This window comes from Canis lupus, chromosome 16 (genome assembly GCF_011100685.1).
Source record: "Canis lupus familiaris isolate Mischka breed German Shepherd chromosome 16, alternate assembly UU_Cfam_GSD_1.0, whole genome shotgun sequence".
Lineage (NCBI taxonomy): Eukaryota > Metazoa > Chordata > Mammalia > Carnivora > Canidae > Canis > Canis lupus.
This window is the reverse complement of record NC_049237.1, coordinates 27,077,053-27,100,168: the sequence shown is the minus strand read 5'-3', so window position 1 is coordinate 27,100,168 and position 23,116 is coordinate 27,077,053. Positions and strand designations below refer to the sequence as shown.

General features: G+C 34.5%; 1 protein-coding gene across 7 annotated transcripts in view; it reads left to right on the top strand.

Moving 5' to 3' along the window:
- Positions 1-23,116, top strand: part of ADAM32 (ADAM metallopeptidase domain 32) — a 182,675-nt gene that overhangs the window by 50,677 nt on the left and 108,882 nt on the right. For all 7 annotated transcript variants that reach the window (XR_005371453.1, XM_038560019.1, XM_038560017.1 and 4 more), the window contains 4 exons: positions 177-248; positions 449-615; positions 11,688-11,769; positions 19,776-19,912. Coding sequence is in view for 6 of the 7 variants with exons in the window: in XM_038560019.1 (XP_038415947.1) it covers positions 177-248; positions 449-615; positions 11,688-11,769; positions 19,776-19,912 (458 nt within the window). In the remaining variant the exon portion in view is untranslated. The remainder of the gene's footprint in view (positions 1-176; positions 249-448; positions 616-11,687; positions 11,770-19,775; positions 19,913-23,116) is intronic.

The following is a 23,116-nucleotide window of genomic DNA, read 5'->3' as shown; positions in this document are numbered from 1 at the left end:
AAGCATATATGAGTGATCCAGTTTATGCTTCTTTTTAAAATTTATTAATAACTATCTTATTTTGAACTGTTCTAACCCCAAAGCATCCTCAAAGTTCTGAGAGTGGATGGAAAGCATGTCTCAAACATAATACATAACAGATTGTATTTAAATTTAAAATTAATTTTGTTTTTCAGTATGATTACCTGGGCTCTGATAGCATGATAGTAACAAATAAAGTCATTGAAATTGTTGGCCTGGTAAATTCAGTAAGTATTTTCCTTTTCATACTAGTTAGAAAAATGTATACGAGTTTTGAAATTATAATTTGCATTAACTTGGCATCTCTAAAGAGTGAAAGCCATTTGTACAGACTGAGTGTGGATTTGTCAAAGCATTGAATTAATTTCTTGGTTATTGTAAAATAACAAAGATTAATTTTTCATGTGTTTATCCCTTTTGTTTTTAGATGTTTGCCCAATTTAAAGTTACTGTTGTGCTGTCATCGTTGGAGTTGTGGTCAGATAAAAATAAGATTTCTACAGTTGGTGAGGCAGATGAAGTACTGCATAGATTTTTAGAATGGAAAAAGTTCTATCTTACTGTAAGGCCTCATGATACTGCATATCTATTCATGTAAGAATAATGTTTCATTATCCTTAGAAAGCAAAGATCTGTGATAATGATGTAGCTTAATTTAGGGAATTTTTACTCATTGGTGACTATTGATACATTATGTGCTTCATTCAGGCCTCGTATTCTCTTTCACGGTTGTCAGTTTAAAAAAGCTTGCTAAAATTTATTTCTGTGCTTATTAGTTTTTTACTAATGAGGAGATTGACATTTCTAGAGGTAAAACAATTTCAGGATTCTTCGGTTTAGTGGTATCGTCTGGTTTGAACTCACAGGTTTTAACATTAGAACCCATACATAATCTTAACCACTACCTAAAAAATGGGATTTATTTTATGGCGTTTATATGGAGTTTATATTTTTGTTATGAAGTTTTGATCAAAGGCTTGGGAAAGTAGGTTAAAAATAATTTATCCTGGGCAGCCAGGTGGCTCAGCGGTTTAGCACCACCTTCAGCCCAGGGCCTGATCCTGGGGACCCAGGATCAAGTCCCACGTTGGGCTCTCTGCATGGAGCCTGCTTCTCCCTCTGCTGTGTCTCTGCCTCTCTGTCTCTCTCTCTCTCTCTTTCTCTCTCTCTGTCTCTCATGAATAAATAAATAAAATCTTTAAAAAAAATTTATCCTAATGAATTTCCTGCATTATTTTTAAGTAGTAATTTTCTTTTTTTGTTTTGTTCTAGTTTTTGTTATGGGAAATTTCAAGTATAACAGAAGCTGAGAAAGTAAAATAATGAATCCTTATGTACCTTACATATCCATAAAACAATTGTCAACTTCTGCTTAACTCTTCTTTTTCTCACCCCCTGAAACTCAGTTATTTTGAAGAAAGTCCTATGTGTCATATTATTAATTACTTATCTCTGAAAGATAAGGATTCTTTAAAAAATATTCACAATATAATTATCACACCTAAAAAATGGCAATTCCTTAAAGTCGTCATTGTTTAGTCAGGGTTCAAATTTTTCATATTGTCTAAAATATTTTATATATTACAATTGATTGGTTCAAGTCAACATCCATGCAAAGTCCACACATTGCATTCATTTGATATGTCTCTTAGTCTCTTTACATCTGTGGGTTTCATCTCTGTCACATTTTCTTTCCAGTTTATTTGTTGAATAAATAAATACAACTTTTCTAATGATCAATTATAACTATATATTTTTAATTGAACTCATATAAAATTATGTAACAATTATAATCCACAATATCTTTCAACAAGTCTGTATATACATATTATTAAGTTGGTATGTCAGTATTTCCTTTGCAAGTGTGAGATTAAAATTTTTCCCACATCTCTGCCAGCAATAAGTGTCATTTCTCTTTCCATTTTTACCAGTCTGATTAACTAATGTCAGTTTTATTTATTTATTTATTTATTTATTTATTTATTTATTTATTTATTTATTGTTAAGTTTTAGTTTCAGTTAACATACAGTGTTACATTAGTTTCAGGGGTACCATATAGTGATTCAACACTTACATACAACACCCAGTGCTCATCACAATTGTACTCCTCAATCCTCAGCACCTATTTAACCCATCCCCTCACCTACCTCCCCTCTGATAACTATCAGTTTGTTCTCTATAGTTAAGAATCTGTTTCTTGGTTTGCTTCTCCATTTTCTTCCCTATGCTCATTTGTTTTGCTTTCCAAATCCCACATATGAGTGAAATCATATGGTATTTGTCTTTCTCTGATTGACTTATTTCACTTAATGTAAAGTTATCAAGCTCCATCCATATCATCATCGCAAATGGCAAGATTTCATTCTTTTTTATGGCTGAGTAATATTCAGTTGTATACGTTTATACCACTACTTCTTTATCCATTAATCTCTCAGTAGACATTTGAGCTGTTTCCATAATTTGCCTGTTGTACATAATGTTATAAATATTGGGGCACATGTATCCCTTTGAATTAGTATTTTTGTATTCTTTGGGCAAATAGTGCAATTGCTGAATCATAGGGTAGTCCTATTTTTACCTTTTTGAGGAACCTCCATACTGTTTTCCACAGTGGCTGCACCAGTTCACATTCTCACCAACAGTGCAAGAGGGTTCCTCTTTCTTCACATCCTCACCAATTCCTGTTGTTTCTTGTGTAGTTGATGTTAGCCATTCTGACAGGTGGGGGAGGATATCTCATTGTAATTTTGATTTGTGACGTTGAGCAACTTTTTATATGTCTATTGGTCCTCTATATGTCTTCTTTGGAAAAATGTCTATTTGTGGTTGATTGGCCCTTTAATATAGCACAGGACCAAATCCTGCTGACAGAAGGTCAAGTGGGCCATTGTATTCAACTGTACTGAAGGCAAATGTGATTGAACCACAACAGTGGGGCACACACAGTACACACAGGGGACACCTTTGAAGTGCTTGGTTCTGGTGAACAGGAGATGTTGTGCTGCAGGGCACCACAGGACTGCTTCTTCATAAGGCCACTACTTTCAAGATTAGGAGACATAGCTGACTTTCCTAATAGACAGGAACAAACACAGAAGACAAAATGAGGAAACAGAGCAATATGTCCCAAATGAAAGAACAGGACAAAACCACAGCAGATGAGCTAAATGAAACAGAGGTAACCTATAAACCTGATAAAGAATTCAAAGTAATGATCATAAAGATACCTGCTGGACTTAATAAATAGTGGAAGCTCATAGTGAGACCTTCAATAAAGAGATAGAAAATATATAATCAGAGATGAGGAACTCAAGAACTGAAATTAAAAATACACTAGAAGGAATCAATGTCATATTAGAGGAAGCAGAAGAAAGGATCAGTGATCTGGAAGACAAACTAAAGGAAAGTAACCAAATTGAACTGAAAAAGAAAAAAGAATAATAAAAAATGAGAATAGATTAAAGGAACTCAGTAACATTATCAAATGTAATAACCTTTGAATTATAGGAATCCCAGAAGAGAGAGGAAAGGAGACAAAATTTTTTATGTATTGTTGCATTTGGTTTGCTAATATTTTGTTGTAGAAAATTTCTGCGATACTTGTAGAAATAATAGCTGAAAATTATACTAAATAAAGAATAACGCATATGGACAGACGTAAAGGAAGAAATTGACAGTAATACAATAAAAATAGGGGACTTTAATGCCTCATTTATTTCAACAGACCAATTATTGAGACATAAAATCAACAAGGAAACAGTGGTTTGAGTTACACATTGTACTAATTGGATCTAACAGATACATTCAAAACATTCCATCTAAAAAAGGTAAAATACACATTCAGGTGCACATGGAACCTTCTCCAGAATATATCACATGTAAAGCCACAAAACTATTCTCAATACATTAAAAAAATATTGAAATCATATCATGTGTCTTTTCTGACCACAATAGTATGAAACTAGAAATCAATCACAAAAAATCTGGAAAGAGTACAAATACATGGAGGCTAAAATATCATGCTAATAAACAGTCAACCAAGATCAAAGGAAAAAAATGTATGGAGACAAAATGAAAACAAAATACCTCAGAATCTTTGAGATGCAAGAAAACCTATAGCAATACAGGCCTACTCAAGAAGCAAAAAAAATCTTCAGTAAGCAACCTAAGTTTTACACATAAAGGAGCTAGAAAAAGAAGAACATTGAAAACCTAAAGCCAGTAGAAGGAGGTGTATAATAAATGTTAGAGGAGAAATAAGTGAAATATAGACAAATAGATCAATGAAACCAGGAACTTCTTCCTTGAAAAGATCCAACAAAATTGATAAACCTTTAGCCATTTTTATAAGAAAGAAGACTCAAGTAAAATGATAAAGGAAGAAATAACAGCCAACACCATAGAAAAATGAAAGATTATGAGAGAAGGTCATGAAAAATTATATGCTAAAAATTGGACGACCTAGAAGAAATGGATAAATTCCTATAAACACATAATCTTCCACAACTGAATCAGGATGAAATAGAAAATTTGAACAGGCTAACTCCTAGTAATGAATTGACTCAGTAATAAAAAAATAAAAGTCCAGGAATATTTGACTTCACAGGTGAATTCTACCAAACTTTAAACATGAGTTAATACCTATTTTTATCAAACTTTTTGAAAGAACAGAAAAAGGGAAACTTACAAATTTCTTCTAGGGGGCTATCATGACCTTAGAACCAAAACCAAATAAATACACTACAGAAAAAGAAAACTACAGGCTAATATCTCTGATGAACATGGATGCAAAAATCCTCAACAAAATATTAGCAAACCAAATGCAACAATACATAAAGGCATTCATCATGATAAAATGGAATTTATTCCAGAGATGCAAGAGTGGTTCAATATTTGCAAATCAATGTGATATATCCCATTAAACAAGAGAAAAGATAAAAACCATAGTTCATGACCATAATTCAGGTATATTGCTAAGTGAAATAAGTTAGTGAAGTGTAAATACTATGTGATTTCACTCATGTAGAATTTAAGAAACAAAACCAGTGAATAAAGAAAAAAGGGACTGACTCTCAAATACAGAGAACAAACTGGTGGTTGTCAGTAGGGAGGTGGGTAGTGGAGTGGGTGAAACAGAGAAGGTAAATATACACCTATTATGAAGGGCACTGAGAAATGTATAGAATTGTTGAATTATTATACTGTACACCTGAAACTAATAAAATACTGTATGTTAACCTTACTTGAATGATAATAAAAAAAACACATCTCTTTCTATAATTGCTTTAAACGTAAATGGACTAACTTCTGCAATCAAAAGACAGAGTGGCTGAATGGATAAAAAATAAGACACATCTTTGCAGTGCCTACAGTGTACTCACTTCATACATAAGGAGGCACACATGCTGAAAGTGAAGTGATAAAACCAGGCAGAAATTCAAAAAGGAAACAATGGTCTTAACATATTAGATCAGATGGATTTGAATGTACAGAATATTTATTATTTATTTATTTATTTATGAGGGAAAGAGAATGAGTAGGAGCAGAGGGAAGGGTAGAAGAAGAAAGAGAGGGACAAGTAGTGGGGAGCTTGATGCAGAGCTCCAGCCAGGACTCTGAGATCATGACCTTGAGCTGAAGTCAGATGTTTAACTGACTGAGCCACCCAGGCACCACTACATTACATTTAAAACCAAGAGAATGCATATTCTTCTCAAGGACATGTAGAATATTATCATGGTAGGATCATATGGAAGGACATAAAATAGGTCTTAATAAATTTAAGAAGATTTAAAGCACATCTGGCATCTTTGCTGATCATAATTGTAGGGAACTAGTAATCAATACAAGAAGAAAACTGGAAAATTCACAAATGTATAGAGCTTAAGCATCATGCTACTGAACAATCAACAGGTCAAAAATACCAAAAGAGAAAACAAAAAGTACCTAAAAAACAGTAAAAGATAATCATTTTGTTTATCTTTTCAAAAAACTAGCTATTGGTTTCCTTGATCTTTTCTATTAAATATTTAGTCTTTATTTCATTTATTTCTGATCTTTATTGTTTCCTTCCTTCTACTAACTTTGAACTTGTTATAATTCATTTAGGTGTAAGGTTAGACTGAGATTTTTCTTGTTTTGAGGTGGGTCTGTATTGCCATCAGTTTTCTTCTTAGAACTGCTTTCTCTGAGTTCTTCTGAGTGCCATGGATTTTGGACCATTGTGTTTTCATTTTCATCTGTCTTTGTGCATTTAAAAAAAGATTTTCTGTTTGATTTCTTTGTTTAGTAGCATGTTATTTAGTCTCTACATGTTTAGTTTTTTCTCATATTGATTTCTAGTGTCATATTATTGTGGTCAGAAAAAATGCATGATATAATTTCAGTCTTCTTAAATTTGTTGAGACATTATTTTGTGTCCTAACATGACCTATCTTGGAGCATGCTCCATGTGCACTTGAAAGAATGTATATTCTGCTGGTTTTGTGTGGAATATACTGCATATATATTTGTTAAGTCCATCAGTTCTAATATGTTGTTCAAAGATGCTGTTTGTTTTTTGGTTTTATGTGTGGATGATCTATTAATAGATGTAAATGAAGTACTAAAGTCCTCTACTATTTCTGTATTATTGTCAATTTCTCCCTTTATATTGGTTAATATTTTCTTTATGTACTTAGATTTTCCAATGTTGAGTACATAGATATTTATAATATTCTCTTATTGGACTATTTCCTTTTATCATTATGTAATATCTTTGTCTCTTTTTACCATTTTTGTTTTAAAGTCTATTTTATCCAATATAAGAATTGCTACTCTGGCTTTTTTCCTCTCCCACTTTCATTTGCATGGAATATCTTTTTTCATCCTTTCACTTTCTCTCTGTATGTGAAAGGATGGCCTTTCTTTAGGGCCTAAGTAAGAGTCTCATTAGGCCTAAAGTAAGAGTCTCATAGGCAACATATAGGTAGTTCTTGTTTTTTGCCCATTTTGCCACGCTGTGTCTTAATTGGACCATTTGGATCATTTAAATTTAAAGTAATTATTGACAGATAATATACTTTTGCAATTTTAATTGTTTTCTGGTTGTTTTTGTTGTTCTCTGTTCCTTCTTGATCTCTTTTTGTGATTGATGAGTTAATGTAGTGTTATGTTTGGCTTTCTTTATTTTATGTGTATCTATTATAGTTTTTGGGTTTATGGTTACCATGATGTTCACATGTAACCTCCTAAGTATTTAATAGTCTGTATTTAAAGTTCATGGTCTTTTTATTTTTTACACCCTCCTTTACATTTTATATGTATGTGGTCATACTTTGTATCTTTTGACTCATAATTTACCTCTAATTATGGCTTTTTTTTTTCCACTTAAAGTCCCTTTAACATTTATTGTGAGGAGGTTTAGAGGTGATAAAATCCTTTAATTTTTGTTCATCTGGTAAATTCTTTATTTCTCTTTCAATTCTGAATGATGACTTTGCCAGGTAGAGTATGTGGTGTGGACCTTTTCAGGTTCATCTTGCTTGGAACTCTTACTTCCTGAACCTGGCTTTCTATTGCCTTCCCAAAGTTAGGGAGGTTTTTACCTATTATTTCAAATAAGTTTTCTGCTCCTTTCTCTCTCTATTTTCATTCTTGGACTCTAATGATGAAGAGAATGTCTGCTTGATGATGTCCAGTGGGTCCCTAGACCTATTTTCACTTTTTAAAAATGCCTTTTTCTTTTTGCTGTTCAGCTTGAGTGCTTTCCATGATTCTGTCTTCCAGATTGCTGATCCATTCTTATGCATCTACTAATATACTGTTGGTTCTAGTATTTTTTAAAATTTATTGTATTCTTCAAGTCAGATTGATTTTTAAAAAATACTTTCCTTTTATTGAGGGTATCACTGAGCTTTTCCACTTTTCTGTCCAGTCCAGTGAGCATCTTTGTGATCATTACTTTAAATTCTTTATCAGGGGATCCCTGGGTGGCGCAGCGGTTTAGCACCTGCCTTTGGCCCAGGGCACGATCCTGGAGACCCAGGATTGAATCCCATGTCGGGCTCCTGGTGCATGGAGCCTGCTTCTCCCTCTGCCTATATGTCTCTGCCTCTCTCTCTCTCTCTCTCTGTGTGTGACTATCATAAATAAATAAAAATTAAAAAAAATTCTTTATCAGGCATATTGCTTATCTCTTTTTCATGTAGTTATTTTTCTGATGTCTTGTTCTTTCTTTTGGAGCAATTCCCTTGTATCTTCATTTTTCTTGAATTTCTGTATTTGTTTCTATTAATTAGAAAATCTACCTTTCTTAAACTTGGAGGAATGGTCTTGTGTATATTCATCCTTGTATAGACTGTGTGTGCTTGTTGACTTTTCCTGGCTGGAGTTGTGGATGAAGTGGGTTAGGGGCCATGGTGTACTCTATGCTGGAGCTGCTCTGGTAGGATAGCCAGAGCTGAAGTGGGTGTGGGCTGGGGTGGTCTGAGGCTCTACACACAGAGGGTATCCTGATATGACAGCTGAATCTGAAGTGATTGCAACCTAATGGGCTCCCTGGCTCTCTGCACAGCGAGCATCTTGGCAGGACAGCTGAAGTTGAAGTGGGTGCAGGCAAGGTGGTACCCTAGCTTTCTATACAAAGGGAGTCGTAACAGGATAGCTGAAGCTGAAGTGGATACAAGCCATGGTGTTCTGGGACTCTGCTCAGGCTGGACTGCTGGAGCCAAGATTGGATGCAGACCAGAGGATTCTGGGGTGTTCTGTGCAGAGGGTACCATGGCAGGACAGCTGAAGCTAAAGTGAATGCAATCTGGGGTATTCTGGGGTACTCAGGGTGGGAGTGTCCTGGTGAGGCAGCTGGAACCCAGATGGGCATGGGCTGGAGATTTTGGGGGCACGATAGCTTGGGGCAGATGAATCTATTCTGGTCGCTCAGTACTATACCTTTTCAAACGCTGTTCGCTGTTCACAGTGTTGGATGTGGGGGTTCTCTTCATTACTGTGTTTCCTTCTGTCTTGCCATTCTCTCTTGCCTTTCTATCTTTTGTTGTACAGAAGCTGTTCAGTTAGCCCTTAGTTCTTTTTCAGGAAGAATTGCTCTATAAATAGATGTAGATTTGGTGTGTCTATGGAGTTGGTAAGATCAGGATCTTACTATGTTGCCATCTTAGACCAGCTCTTCCTATTAAGTATTCTTTAAGCATTCAGGTACATGTCCTTTATAATATATATGATTTCAGAATATTTTCTGGCTGTGAGTTATCTTTTCATTTTCTTAACAGTATTATTTTAAAAAGCAGATTTTGATGAATTCATTATTAACAATTTTTATTTTATGAATCATGCTTTTGATATTGTACCTAAAAATATCTTTGCCTTACCCAAGTTTACAGATTACTATATCTTTTCCTAGAAGCCTTATAGTTTTAAGTTTTTCTTATTTAGATTTATTACGCATTTTGAGTTAACTATTGTATATGCTATGAGATATGGAGAATGCCATTTTTTGCATATGAATAATGAATTATTCAGCAATTCTTAAAAAGACTATAGTTTCTCCATTTATTTGCTTTTGCTACTTTTGTCAAAAATCATTTGACTTTTTATGTAAGAGTCTATTTTTGTTCTATCCTTTTGTTGATAACACACTGCCTTGATTACTATAGTTTTATAAAAATCATTTAAATCAAGTAGTATAAGTTCTCCAAATGTGTTTTTTTCTTTTTGAAAATTGTTTTGGTTATTCTAAGTTTTTGCCTTGCTATGTAAATATTAGATTAAAATTCTCAGTTACTATTAAATATCTTGCTGGAATGTTGATTGGAACTGCGTAGAGTCTATATAGTAGTTTAGGGGGAACTGATAGCTAAATAACACTAAGTGTTCCAATCAGCCACCTTGGTATATTCTTCCATTTATTTAGATCTTTAATTTCTTTCATCAGTGTTCTGTAGCATATAGTTCTGTCAGTATACAGATATATCAGTGCTTTATCAGCATACAGATCTTTCTCACATTATGTTGGCTTTATATCCTAGTATATCATGTCTTTGGTGCTATTTTTTTCTTCTTTTTTGAACACAAAATGGAAAAATATTTATTTTTTTAATTTTTTATTCAAATCTATTTGAATGTTACATATCACTGTAAATTTGAGGTATGTAACATGTTAATAAATACACTTGTGTATTATATGATTGCCATTGTAGTGGTAATAAGCACATCTGTCATGTTATATAATTATCATTTCTCTTTTAATACTTGGAATAATAAAGTTCTAGGCTTCTAGCAGATTTAAAGATTATAATGCAACATTGTTATCTATATCTACTATACTGTGTATTAGATCTCTAGGTCTTATTGACTACTCATTGCATGTTTGTACCCTTAAATAACATTAGCACTATTGTAAATGTTTCATTTTACTTTAGTTTCAAATATTTTATTGCTAGTATATAAAAATCAGATTGACTTTATAGTTGACTTTGAAACATGCAAACCTGCTGAACACACTTTGTTCTAGTAGCTTATTTATATACTGTGGGATTTCCTAGGTAGACAATCACATCATCTATAAACAGAGAAGACTATATTCCTTCCTTTCCAATCAAATATCTTTTATTTTATTTTCTTGCCTTAACAGGCTAGGACCTCTAGTATGATGCTGAATACTAGTGGTGAGAGCAAACATCCTTGCATTTGCACAATCTTTTAGTACACTGTCTTGGATTAAAAAAGAATGTGAAGAATACTTTAAACCTTGGGAGGGGGGGAAGCCAAGGTTGCATGTTAAGAGTGAATACTTGCAAACAAGTGTTTAGATATAGAAAAACAAGGCTTAGATACAGAAAAATATCAGAGAGACAGAATAAAGGCAGCAGTAGGGAGACAGTGGAATGTGAAGTGCAGTTGAAACTGAGGGGATGTTTTAATTGATAATTGAAATAAGTTTCTTTATATACATCTTGAAATGTTTGCTTTGATGGAGGCTCTAAAGATGGCAGAATATGTTTGGAGTGTCTACATCTTAGTATTTGAGAGTATGACTCTGGATTCAGATTCCCTAAATTCATATCTTTCACTAGCACTTATTAATCTTGCTACCTTGAGAAATTTACTTATACGTCTCATCTGATGTATGATTTGTTCAATGGGGATAATAATATTTATTTCACTGGCTTGATTTGAGAATTACGTGGAGTAATTTTTATGAAAAATCTCTGATAATGGTGCTATTAATTATATGACAATTTATATGGGCCCTTATTCAAAGCAGACATAATAATGTTAAGTTATGGAACCATAAAGTCATTCTTATGAGAAACTGGTAAGTTTTTCTACAAGAAAATGAACATTTTTAATCCATGTATTAAAACTATTTTTCGTTGTTACTTAGCAAAATACTTTTGATCAAAGTGTTTTGTTCAGAGGCTTTAGTAATCCTAAATAAATGTGATGAAAACAGTAAAGCCATAAAAAAACCTGGATCCACTGGATATATTTTAGAAATATGGTGTGCTTAATGAATGTCTTCCAAATTGGAAACAATAAAGATGTATGGAAAGGTTGTACATCAGTTTGCTTCAGACTATGATTTTATGGACTACAGAGTTAATTACTAGCAGCAATTCTCACCTTTGAATTGTCAAAGTTAATTATAAATACATACTTATTTATTTAGGTATAGAGATTATCAAGATTATATGGGAGCCACAATTCCTGGAAAGATGTGTGTTACTCATTATTCTGCTGGAATTGCTTTGGTATGTAATTATTTAATCTTACTATTTAAAAAATTTATACATTTAAAAATCATTCAACATTATAGCAAAGATTTTATACAGTTCATACTTATACTTGCATTGAGAGATTACACTTACTTTCTACTACTGTTAAAAATTTGAAATGTGTAGAAGGGAGAGTATTTTGTGAAAGTAGAATAAAAATATCAGAAATACACATGTATTCCTTAATATATAGAATAGTGCATCATGAAACATTATGTGTAAAAAATAATTTAAAAAATTTTTAAAAAATATTTTATAACCCAAATAGATGTTTGCTTGTAGATGTAAAATTGGAATAATAGTCTTACCAGTAAAATAACTTCAAAGTGAAAACAATGATTAAATAAAAAGTATGACAGAAATTCTTTAAAATGTTTCAAACCTTCAAAGAGTAAAAGAAATATTTATGTCTCTTTTAAAAATTAATAACATTTATAAATATTTTATATATGTAAAAAATAAATGATACAATTAGATGCATCATTGAAAGGTAGAGTAATTGGTTGAGCAATTTTCCCACCCTATTACTTTTTTAAAAAAAAGTAGAGAGGCAGAGAGAGAGAGGCAGAGAGAGGCAGAGACATAGGTAGAGGGAGAAGCAGCCTCCTTGCAGGAAACCTGATGTGGGACTCTCAATCCCCAGTCCCTGGGATCACCACTGGAGAATTTATTTTAAATTATAATTATTAATTATAATTAGATGCATCATTGAAATATTTATGTCTCTTTTAAAAATTAATAACATTTATAAATATTTTATATATGTAAAAAATAAATGATACAATTAGATGCATCATTGAAAGAGTAATTGGTTGAGCAATTTTCCCACCCTATTACTTTTTTAAAAAACAAATTTACAAATTTTTTAAAAACTAACTAAAAATTATTTTAATTATAAAATAAATTTTTAAAGATTTTATTTATTCATTCATGAGAGACACAGAGAGAGGCAGAGACATAGGTAGAGGGAGAAGCAGCCTCCTTGCAGAGAGCCTGATGTGGGACTCCATCCCAGGATCTTGGGATTATGCCCTGAGCCAACGGCAGACACTCAACCAGGGGCACCCTAGGCATCCCTAAAGTATAAAATATGTTATGTACCCTTTTAAAAGCATATAGAATATATAAGGACATTTGTATAAATTTATGGCATCTCCCCAATCAGGAAGTGATAATCACTATTTATATTTTGATTAATATGTATCTTCTATATTGTGTTTTTATCTGTTACTGTGGCTCCTTCTCCTTACATTTTTGTAAAAATGGGATTTTGCAGTGCATATTTTTATTTCTGATACTCTTATTACAAAATTTATGCATGTACAGGGCAAAAATTGTTTTAATTATGAGTATAAAAAGCAAAAGTTAATAGTAATTCTTCCTCATCTTCTTCAAGTAGTCCTATTTAATACTTTATAATTTCTGGTTAAGTTCTTCTAGCAGCTAAATTTATTATTTAAAGTAAATATGCTCTTTGGGCGCCTAGATGGCTCAGTGGTTGAGCGTCTGTCTTCAGCTCAGGTGCTTCAGCTCAGGTCCCTTGATCCCAGGGACTCGGGATTGAGTCCCACATTGAGTCTTTGAAGGTTTGAAACATTTTAAAGAATCTGTCATACTTTTTGCTTAATCATTATTTTCACTTTGAAGTTATTTTATTGGTAAGACTATTATTCCAATTTTACATCTACAAGCAAACATTTATTTGGGTTATAAAATATTTTTAATAAATTTTTATAAATTTTTAAAATTATTTTATATCATTACGTATTATATATACTTTATAGTTGTACATATATGTGCACGATACACATCACATGATCTTATAATTTTGATATTTATATTTTTATTATTCATATCTTATTATTTATGTATATATTTTAAGATTTTATTTATTTATTCATGACAGACAGAGAGAGGCAGAGACACAGAGAGAGAAGTAGGCTCCATGCAGGGAGCCCAATATGGGACTCGATCTCAGGACTCCAGGATCATGTCCTAGGTGGAAGGCAGAGGCTCAACTGCTGAGCCACCTGGGCATCCCTTATTATTTATATTATATTGACTTACCTTAGGCAATGCCCATTGATTACTTGCTTTGAAAAATAAGAATTTAAAATAATTGAACACTTCTTATATCTATTGTCAAGATTTATAAAATTTATAACTTATTCTATAAAAACTTTTATACTTTGTCTATAGGTTAATTTAAAAATTAAATTAGTAAATAATATTTTATATGTGAATACATAAATAATATTAACTCGGGTAAAGAAATAAATATATTATTATGCTAGTAAAGCTTTGATGGTCAAAAGATGACCTTTTAGGCATCAGGATCTAATGGAGATGTTTAATTATTTTTCTCACTTTTTTAACTTTTATCAGTGAAATCACTGCCATAGAAAATTGAATTTCATCTTCCTTTTCTTAGAACGCTTCCTATTTTTATGGAGTATCTCTTGACTATTTTATTTGTTTGTTTCTTTAGTTTCCAGTTTATTTTATTGTTTAGTGTATTATTGTTTTTCTCTTTGAATTCGGTATTATATATTGAGTTCAAGATAAAAGTTTATGTCTTCATAGGGCTGAATGTAGGCCAGTTCAGAATTCATTTGTAGACCAGACTTTTCTTTCAATGACAATTCTTTCTCTGGCATCCTAGGGTTTATATCCTAAATGTATCAGGTATTCATATTGGTCTTTTAAAAAATTTTATTTCTGGTATAGTTAGTATATAGTTATATTCATTTCAGGTATACAATACAGTGATTGAATAATTCTATTTATTACTCAGTGCTTATCAAGATATGTACTCTTAATCTCCTTCACCTGTTTTGCCCATGTCTCCCCACCTCCTCTTCAGTAACCATCAGTTTGTTCTTTATAGTTAGGAATCTGGTTTTTGGTTTGCTTCTTTTTTCCCCCTTCATTTGTTGTGTTTCTTAAGTTCCTCGTGTGAGTGATATCATATGGTATTTATCTTTCTCTGATTGACTTACTTCACATAGCATTATACCTTCTGCATCTATTCATTCATGTTGTTGCAAATGGCATGATTTCATTCTTTTTTTAGCTTCTATTTAAGTTCCAGTTAGTTAATATGCAGTATAAAATTACTTTCAGGTGTACAATTTAGTGATTCAACACTTCCATACAACAGCCGGTCTCATCACAAGTGCCCTCCTTAAGCCCCATCACCTATTTCACCTATCCCCCAACCCACCTCCCATCTAATAACCATCAGTTTGTTCTCTGCAGTTGAGAGTCTGTTTCTTGGTTTGCCCCCCTCTCTCTTTTTTCTCCCCTGTGCTCATTTCTTTTGTTTCTTTTACTCATGAATTTTTTTCTTTTTATAATTTTCTTCTAATTATTATCTTTTTTACTTAAAGAAGTCCCTTTAACATATCTTGTAAGGTCAGTTTAGTGGTGATGAATTCTTTTAACTTTTGTTTGTCTGAGAAACTCTTTGTTTCCTTAAATTCTGAATGATAACTTTGTCAGGGAGAGTATTATTGTTGTAGTTTTCTCCTTTTAGCACTTTTATTATGTATACCACTCCCTTTTGGCCTGCAAGGTTTCTGCTGAAAAATCAGCTGATAGCATTATTATGGGGTTTCTTGTATATAACTAGTTGTTTTGCTTTTGGTACTTTGAAGATTCTCTCTTTATTTTTAATCTTTACCATTTTACCTATTATGTGTTGTGGTGTGTATTTCCTATGGTTTATTTATTTATTTATTTATTTATTTATTTATTTATTTATTTATTTATTTAGTGGCTGTCAGTGCTTCCTGGATCTGGTTGTATTTCTATCCCGAGGTTAGTGAAATTTGCAGCCATTATTTATCTAAATAAGTGTTCTGCTCTTTTCTCTCTCTTTTTTCTTTTTAGGGTCCCTATAATGAGAATATTAGTATGCTTGATGTACCAGAGATCCCTTAAAATATTCTTTTTGTTTTTTATTGTTTTACTTTTTTGCTGTTCAGCTTGGGTACTTTTTTTTTTAAGATTTTATTTATTTATTTATTTGAGAGAGAGTAAGAGAGAGCACAGAAGAAGAGAGAGAGGGAGAAGTAGACTCCCTGCTGAGTAGAGAGTTCAGTGCAGGGCTCGATCCCAGGACACCAAGATTATGACCTGCACTGAAGGCAGACGCTTAGCTGACTGAGCCACCCAGGCACCCCAGCTTGGGCACTTTCTATTACTCTGTCTTCCCAATCATTAATTCATCTTCTGCATTCTCTCATATGTTGTTGATTCTCTCTAGTATATTTTTTCATTTTATTCTATTCTTCTAGTCTATTGTTTTTTTTTTTAAGATTTTATTAATTCATGAGAGACACACAGAGACAGAGAAAGAGAGAGAGAGAGAGGCAGAGACACAGGCAGAGGGAGAAGCAGGCTCCATGCAGAGAGCCCAATGTGGGACTCAATCCTGGGGCCCCAGGATCAGGCCCTGGGCTGAAGGCGGTGCTAAACTGCTGAGCCACCTGGGCTGCCCAGGTCTATTGTTTTTTTAAAAAAATATTTTCTGTCTCTTTATTGAAGTTCTCACTGAGTTCATCCTCTCTTTTTTCCAGTTCAGTGAGCATGTTTTTGACCATTTCTTTGATCTCTTTATCAGGTAGGTTTCTTATCTCTGTTTTGTTTAGCTTTTTTTCCCAAGGTTTTTGTCTTATTTAGTTTGGAGCATCTTCCTCTGTTGCTTCATTTTGTTTGTCTTTCATGTTTGTTTCTATGAATTAAATAGAATAGCCATTTCTCTTAGACTTGAAGAAACAGCCTTTTATAGGAACATCCTTATGTGGACTGTGTGTGCCTGATGGCTTTGGTTGGCTTGGGGATCTGTAATGGGTGTGGGCGGAAAGTCCTGGGCACTCCATACCACAGCTGCCCTGATGGGATGGCTGGAGCTGAAGTAGGCACTGGCCAGGGTCTAGGGCTCTCTGTGTCTTTGCCTGGAGTACCTCAGGATACTTTGCACATATATCACCTTGATGAGATGGCTGGTGCTATTGTTATTGTCGACACTGTCCAAGGATATCCCTGTGTATGCCACAATGGGGCCACGCTGTGAGGCTTCTCTGGGGGGACTTCTGGGTCTGGTGTGGGCCAGGACTCCAGGGCCTACTGAGGCACTGGGGGCTAAGGTGCCCTGACCCTGCGTTTATCTGTACTATCAAGGTGGAGAAGGAATATAAGCAATAATACCCTCCTTCCCCTCTGGCCCTAGAAAGTGTTCCACAGTTTCCTGGCCACTTGATAGAATTCTAGGTCTGGTTCCTTTGTATTTTAGTTGCTCTTTAAATTGCAAATTTGGAATGTGAGAATCAGCTGGCTTTGTGGTCTTTTTTCTTTAAGGTTTTAAAAATTTATTCATGAGAGTCACACAGAGAGAAGCAGAGACACAGGCAAAGGGAGAAATAGGCTCCCTGTGGGGAGCCCAATGTGGGACTCGATCCCAGGACCCTAGGATCACTACCTGAGCCAAAGGCATGTACTCAACCACTGAGCCACCCGGGTGTCCTGGCTTTGTGTTCTTGACTCAAGCTGACCCGTACCACAAGTTGTATGGTTAAATGGTGCTCTTGGTTTTGCTCTGTGGATGATCACCTCTGCCTGCCATTTTCTCTGTTCAAGTGATGCTAGGCTTCACAGCTTTCAGATGTACCAGGTAAGCTTTCTGTTCAGTTAGGGCCAGGAGCTATACTCAGTGGTCAGTAGGGCTGAGAATTAGATCCCATTCCCCAGCAGGGCAGGAGAGCCATTTCTAAGCAGCCTCTCAGTTGTTTGCAGTTAAGCTGTCTGGTTTGAAAGGGTCAGGAGCTACATGCTGCCATGGATGGGGTTTGAATCAGCTTCTCTGTCTAGGCAGAACTGACTTTAAGCCCAGGAAGGCTTTTTGTGGTCTTAACTTAAGCTGACATGTACCCCAAGTTCCATGGCTGAAAGGTGCCATTGCTTTTGCTTTGTGGACAATAGCCATGCCTACCATACTCTCCACTTGAATATTGCTGGACTATGCAGTTTCTAAGTGTTATGACCTGGCTTTTGATCGGGTGGGTCCAGAAGCTACATTCAGCATTGGGCAGGGTTATGACTCAGCTCCCTGCCTGGGTAGGTGTGGGGACAGACTAGGCTTCAGTGGTCTTTGATGTGCGAATCAGTGTCTGAATCTGATGTCTGAATCTGTCTTTCATGACCTGAATTAGGAAGACCTGTTGTTCATTGGGTTCCCTGGGCAGAGTACATCACTTTCTTAGCTCTTCAATGGGCAAAACTGCTGGTTGGGACTACTTTTTGGGTGCTGCAGGTGGGAACTTGGTCTGCCAAGATTTAAGTGCTGGTTGTTGCAAGCCTTTCCACCTTTCTCCATCACAGATTTCTCATGGTCAAGCCATGTAACATCCTCTGTGCTCCTTGTGAGGGCATACCAGACTGAGGATTCCCAAGAAGTCACCTAAAATGCTCTGGGAGCTGGATGTCCACCCTGGCATCTTCATTTCCCACTCGAGGCACTGTAGACTCTGGAAAGATTTCCTAATACGGCACTGTATCAGCATTGGGGAAGGACAATGTAGTCAGTGTGTAGCTACCCTACCCTACCCCTCTTACCCTTCTGATGTGGTCTGTTTTGTTTTCTGTAGTGCAGAGAGTGCTTTAAGCTCACCTCCTTATTCTAAGATCTTCACGGTAGTTTCTTGTCCAAGAAAAGTTGTTTGTTCTTGTTGTGAGGGGGAGGGAAATTGGGAATGACCTATGATGCCATCTTGTTAACATCACTACTGTTGTAATTCTTAATATGGACCTGGAGGCCATAAGGGTTAGTGACATAAATGACCTAGGTATTGTTATCAAAACTTTATTTTTTATTTATTTTTGTTAACTTTTTTTTTAATGTGGGGGCTCTCTTCATATTATTTATAGGGAGGATTCTTGTGCTGAAAGGGAAATCCAGGTATATCACTCCAAGTTTTCCCTTCCCAAATTTCAGATTCTAACGCCTTCCCTATTAAATCTGGTAGATTTGAGAATTAAGTTGTTAAGAGAGAGAATTAAAAATTAAGTTCTGCAGTCCTGCAGTCCTTATGCTTTGTGCATGGTCCTCAGCCATGTCAATCTAACCACTATAGGAGATGAGGAATTACTACAGTGCTGCTGCAGAGGCTTAATGACTGCCTATTTGCATTCTCAGTTGCTCATTCACAGCTTTCTCTTTATATTTCTCATAAAGTATATCCTCTAGTTCTGCCATAAAAATCCAGTTGAACCCCAAATTTTTATTAGAGCATGTCATTATAGCAGTGAAGTGCCTTGATCTTCCTTACAATCTGTCCTCACCCGTACCTTACTCTATGCCAGATTTTATGGTAACTGGAAAAATCATGATGTTATTGCATATTATGAATTACCAGTGTCACATTTCTCCTTGGCAAGGATGTTATCTCTGCATTTGTTAAAATATGTGAGCAGCATAATACAAGAATGCTATCTTGAGAGTCTTTCTGTTGTTTCTCCTAATATGAGTTACTGAGTCATGGAGAATCCTGATAGGAAGCTGATTGCACTTTTAAAATGAGTAATTTGGTTACATGGCCACTTTGTGTGCTGGCAAGCAGAATATCCTACGAACTATTCTAAATGAATACAAGAGCTATCATAAGAAATTAGGTGAAGATCATGGTCCATATAGCCAAAAAATATAATGAGAAACAGCTCTTTTATATAGTTTTGGTAGCTACTTAAGAATTATATTAGATATTCCATTGTTAAATCATGATAAAGCTTGGCACAGACTCACTTTGCTTATATCTCAATAAAATTTCATAAGAACTTCAGCATCTTTTCTGTCCAAGGAACTGTATTTTCTATTCTTAAGTATTTGGTAAAATAATAAATGTATTCAAAATTAGAAAATTATTACTTTTTATTACCTTTAAATGACTTGTCTTTCATCTGAATTCTTGTTTTTGTTAATGTAGTACCCCAAGGAGATAACTTTGGAGGCATTTTCCATTATTGTCACGCAGTTGCTTGGGCTCAGCCTGGGAATATCATATGATGACACAAAGAAATGTCACTGTTCAGGAGCCATCTGTATAATGAATCCAGAAGCTATGTAAGTTTATTTAAAAGTAGGATTTATTGGTTATGTTTATTTTGTTTTAAATATTTGAAGTGCAAAACAGTGTTTACTTATAACATCAATTACCCATAAGTGGACTAAGTACTTACAAAATATAAACATGAAATTTTAAGTCTAAGAGAGTTGAAGGAGGTATATCATTAAGAACAGTGGAGGAAGCATACCTAGGTGCATTCAGTGGTTGGGTATCTGCCTTCGGCTCAGGGCATGATCCTGGGGTCTGGGATTGAGTCTTGGTTTGGGCTCCTTCCGGGGAGCCTACTCTTCCTTCTGCCTAAGTCTCTGCCTCTCTCTCTGTGTCTCTCATGAATTAATAAATAAAAACTTTTTTTAAAAAAAAGAACAGTCAAGGATAACAGATCCACTTTCAAAGATATATTAGCAAGGGAATGATACAGTGTATTTTATGAAATCTCATAGTGAGGATTGTTAAAAATATGTCAGATAAGGTGGAAGAATGGATAAAAGAATAAGACCCATCTATATGCTGCCTGTAACAAGCTCACTTCAGACAGAAAAACACACACAAAATGAAAGTGAAAGTTTGGAGAAAGATATTATATGCAAATGGAAGCAAAAAGAATCCAGAGTAGCAATAGCTATATGAGACACATAGACTACTTTTTTAAAGGCAAGAAATGTATCTATTACAGGGAATATCAGAAATTTGTTGGACTTCATTACAAAAAAATTGTTTTTAATATTTTGAATGATTTTTTTGTTCCATTTAAAAAATTTTTTTAGGTAGTTAACATACACTGCAATATTGATTTCTGGAGTAGAGATCAGTGATACATCATGTATATACAACACCCTGTGCTCATCATAACAAGTGCCCTCCTTAATACCCATCACCCATCTAACCCATTCCCCAGCTACCTCCCTCCATCACCCCTTAATTTGTCTTCATTGTTAAGAGTCTCTTATAGCTTCTTTCCCCCTCTCCTTTTTTCTTTTCCCCTTTCCCATATGTTCATCTGTTTTTTTTGCTAAATTCAACATATGAGTGAGATCATAGGGTGTTTGTCTTTCTCTGACTGACTTATTTCACTTAGCATAAAGTACTCCAGCTCCATCTGTGTCATTGGAAATGGCTAGATTGCATTATTTTCGATAGCTGAGTAACATTTCATTGCATATATATATTTTTTGCATATATATATATTGCATATATATATATTCCATTGCATATATATATTCCATTGCATTATTTTCGATAGCTGAGTAATATTCCATTGCATATATATATATATTGTATATATATATATTCCATTGCATATAGATGTATACCACATCTTATCTATTCATTGGTTGATGGACATTTGGGCTCTCTCCATAGTTTGGCTATTTTTTTTTTTTTAAAGATTTTTAAAGTTTATTCATTTGAGAGAGAGAGAGAGAGAGAGGCATGAGCAGGAGGAGGTGTTGGAGGGAGAGAGAAAATCAGATTCCCTGCTGTGCAAGGAGCCTGATGTAGGCTCAATCCCAGAACCCTGAAATCGACCTGAGCAGAAGGCAAGACACATAACTGATTAAGGATTAAGCTATCCAGGTGCCCCTAGTTTGGCTATTGTAAATAATGTCATGTTGCTGTAAACATCAAGGTGAGTATCCCTTTGAATCACTATTTTTATATCCTTTGGATAAATACCTAGAAGTACAATTTTTGGATCATAGGGGAGCTCTATTTTTAACATTTTGAGGAGTCTCTGTACTGTTTTCCAGAGTGGCTGCAGCTGTACCAGTTTGCATTCCCACCAACAGTGTAAGAGGGTTCCCCTTTCTTCACATCCTCACCAACATCTGTTGTTTCTTGTGTTATTAATTTTAGCCATACTGACAGGTGTGAGATGGTATCTCATCATGGTTTTGATTTATATTTCCACGAGGATGAGTGGCGTTGAGCATTGTTTTTTTTTTATTTGTTAGCCATCTGTAGGTCTTTTTTGGAGAAATGTCTGTTGATGTCTTCTGCCCATTTCTTAATTGTGTTGTTTCTTGAGTGTTGAGTTTGGTAAGTTCTTTATAGATTTTGGATACTAACCCTTCATCAGATATGTCATTTGCAAATATCTTCTCCCATTCTACATGCTGCCTTTTAATTTTATTGATGTCTCCTTTGCAGTGTAGAAGCTTTTTACCTTGTTGAAGTCTCAATAGTTCATTTTTGCTTTTATTTCCTTGCCTATGGTGATGTGTCTAGAAAGAAGTTGCTATAGCTAAAGTCAAAGACATTTCTGCCTGTGTTCTCCTCTAGGGTTATCCTGGTTTCCTGTTGCCTATTATGGGCTTTCATTTATTTTGAATTTATTTTTGTGTATGCCATAAGAAAGTGGTCCAGTTTCATTCATCTGCATGTGGCTGTCCAGGTATCCCAACAGCATTTGTTGAAGAGGCTGTCATTTTTTTCCATTGGATATTCTTTCCTTTTTGTCAAAGATTAGTTGACCATATAGTTTTGAGTCCATTTTTGGGTTCTCTATTCTGTTCCATTCATCATGTGTCTGTTTTTGTGCCAGTACCATACTGTCTTGATGATCACAGCATTGTAATACTGCTTAGTGCCCAAAATTGTGACGCCTCTAGTTTTTATTTTCTTTTTCAACATTACTTTGGCTATTCAGGATCTTTTCTGGTTTTGTAGAAATTTTAGAATTTTTGTTCTATTTCTGTGAAAAATGCTAGTGTTATTTTGATAGGGATTGCATTGAATGTGTAGATTGCTTTGGGTAGCATAAACATTTTAACAAAATTTGTTCTTCCAATCCCTGATCATGGAATGTTTTTCCATTTCTTTGTGTCTGCTTTAATTTCTTTCATAAGTGTTCTATAGTTTTCAGAGAATGAATCTTTTACCTCTTTGGTTAGATATATTCTTAAGTATCTTATGGTTTTTGGTGCAATTGTGAATGGGATTGATTCCTTGATTTCTCTTTCTGCTGCTTCATTATTGGTATATAGAAGTGGAGCAGACTTCTGTGTATTGACTTTATATCCTGTGACTTTGCTGAATTCCTGTATCAGGTCTAACAATTTTTTGTTGGAGTCTTTTGGATTTTCTACGTAGAGTATCGTTGTATGCATAGAGTAAAAGTTTTCTTCTTGTTTGTTGATTTGGATGCCTTTATTTCTTTTTGTTTGATTGCTGAGGCTAGGACTTCTAGTACTTTGTTGAAC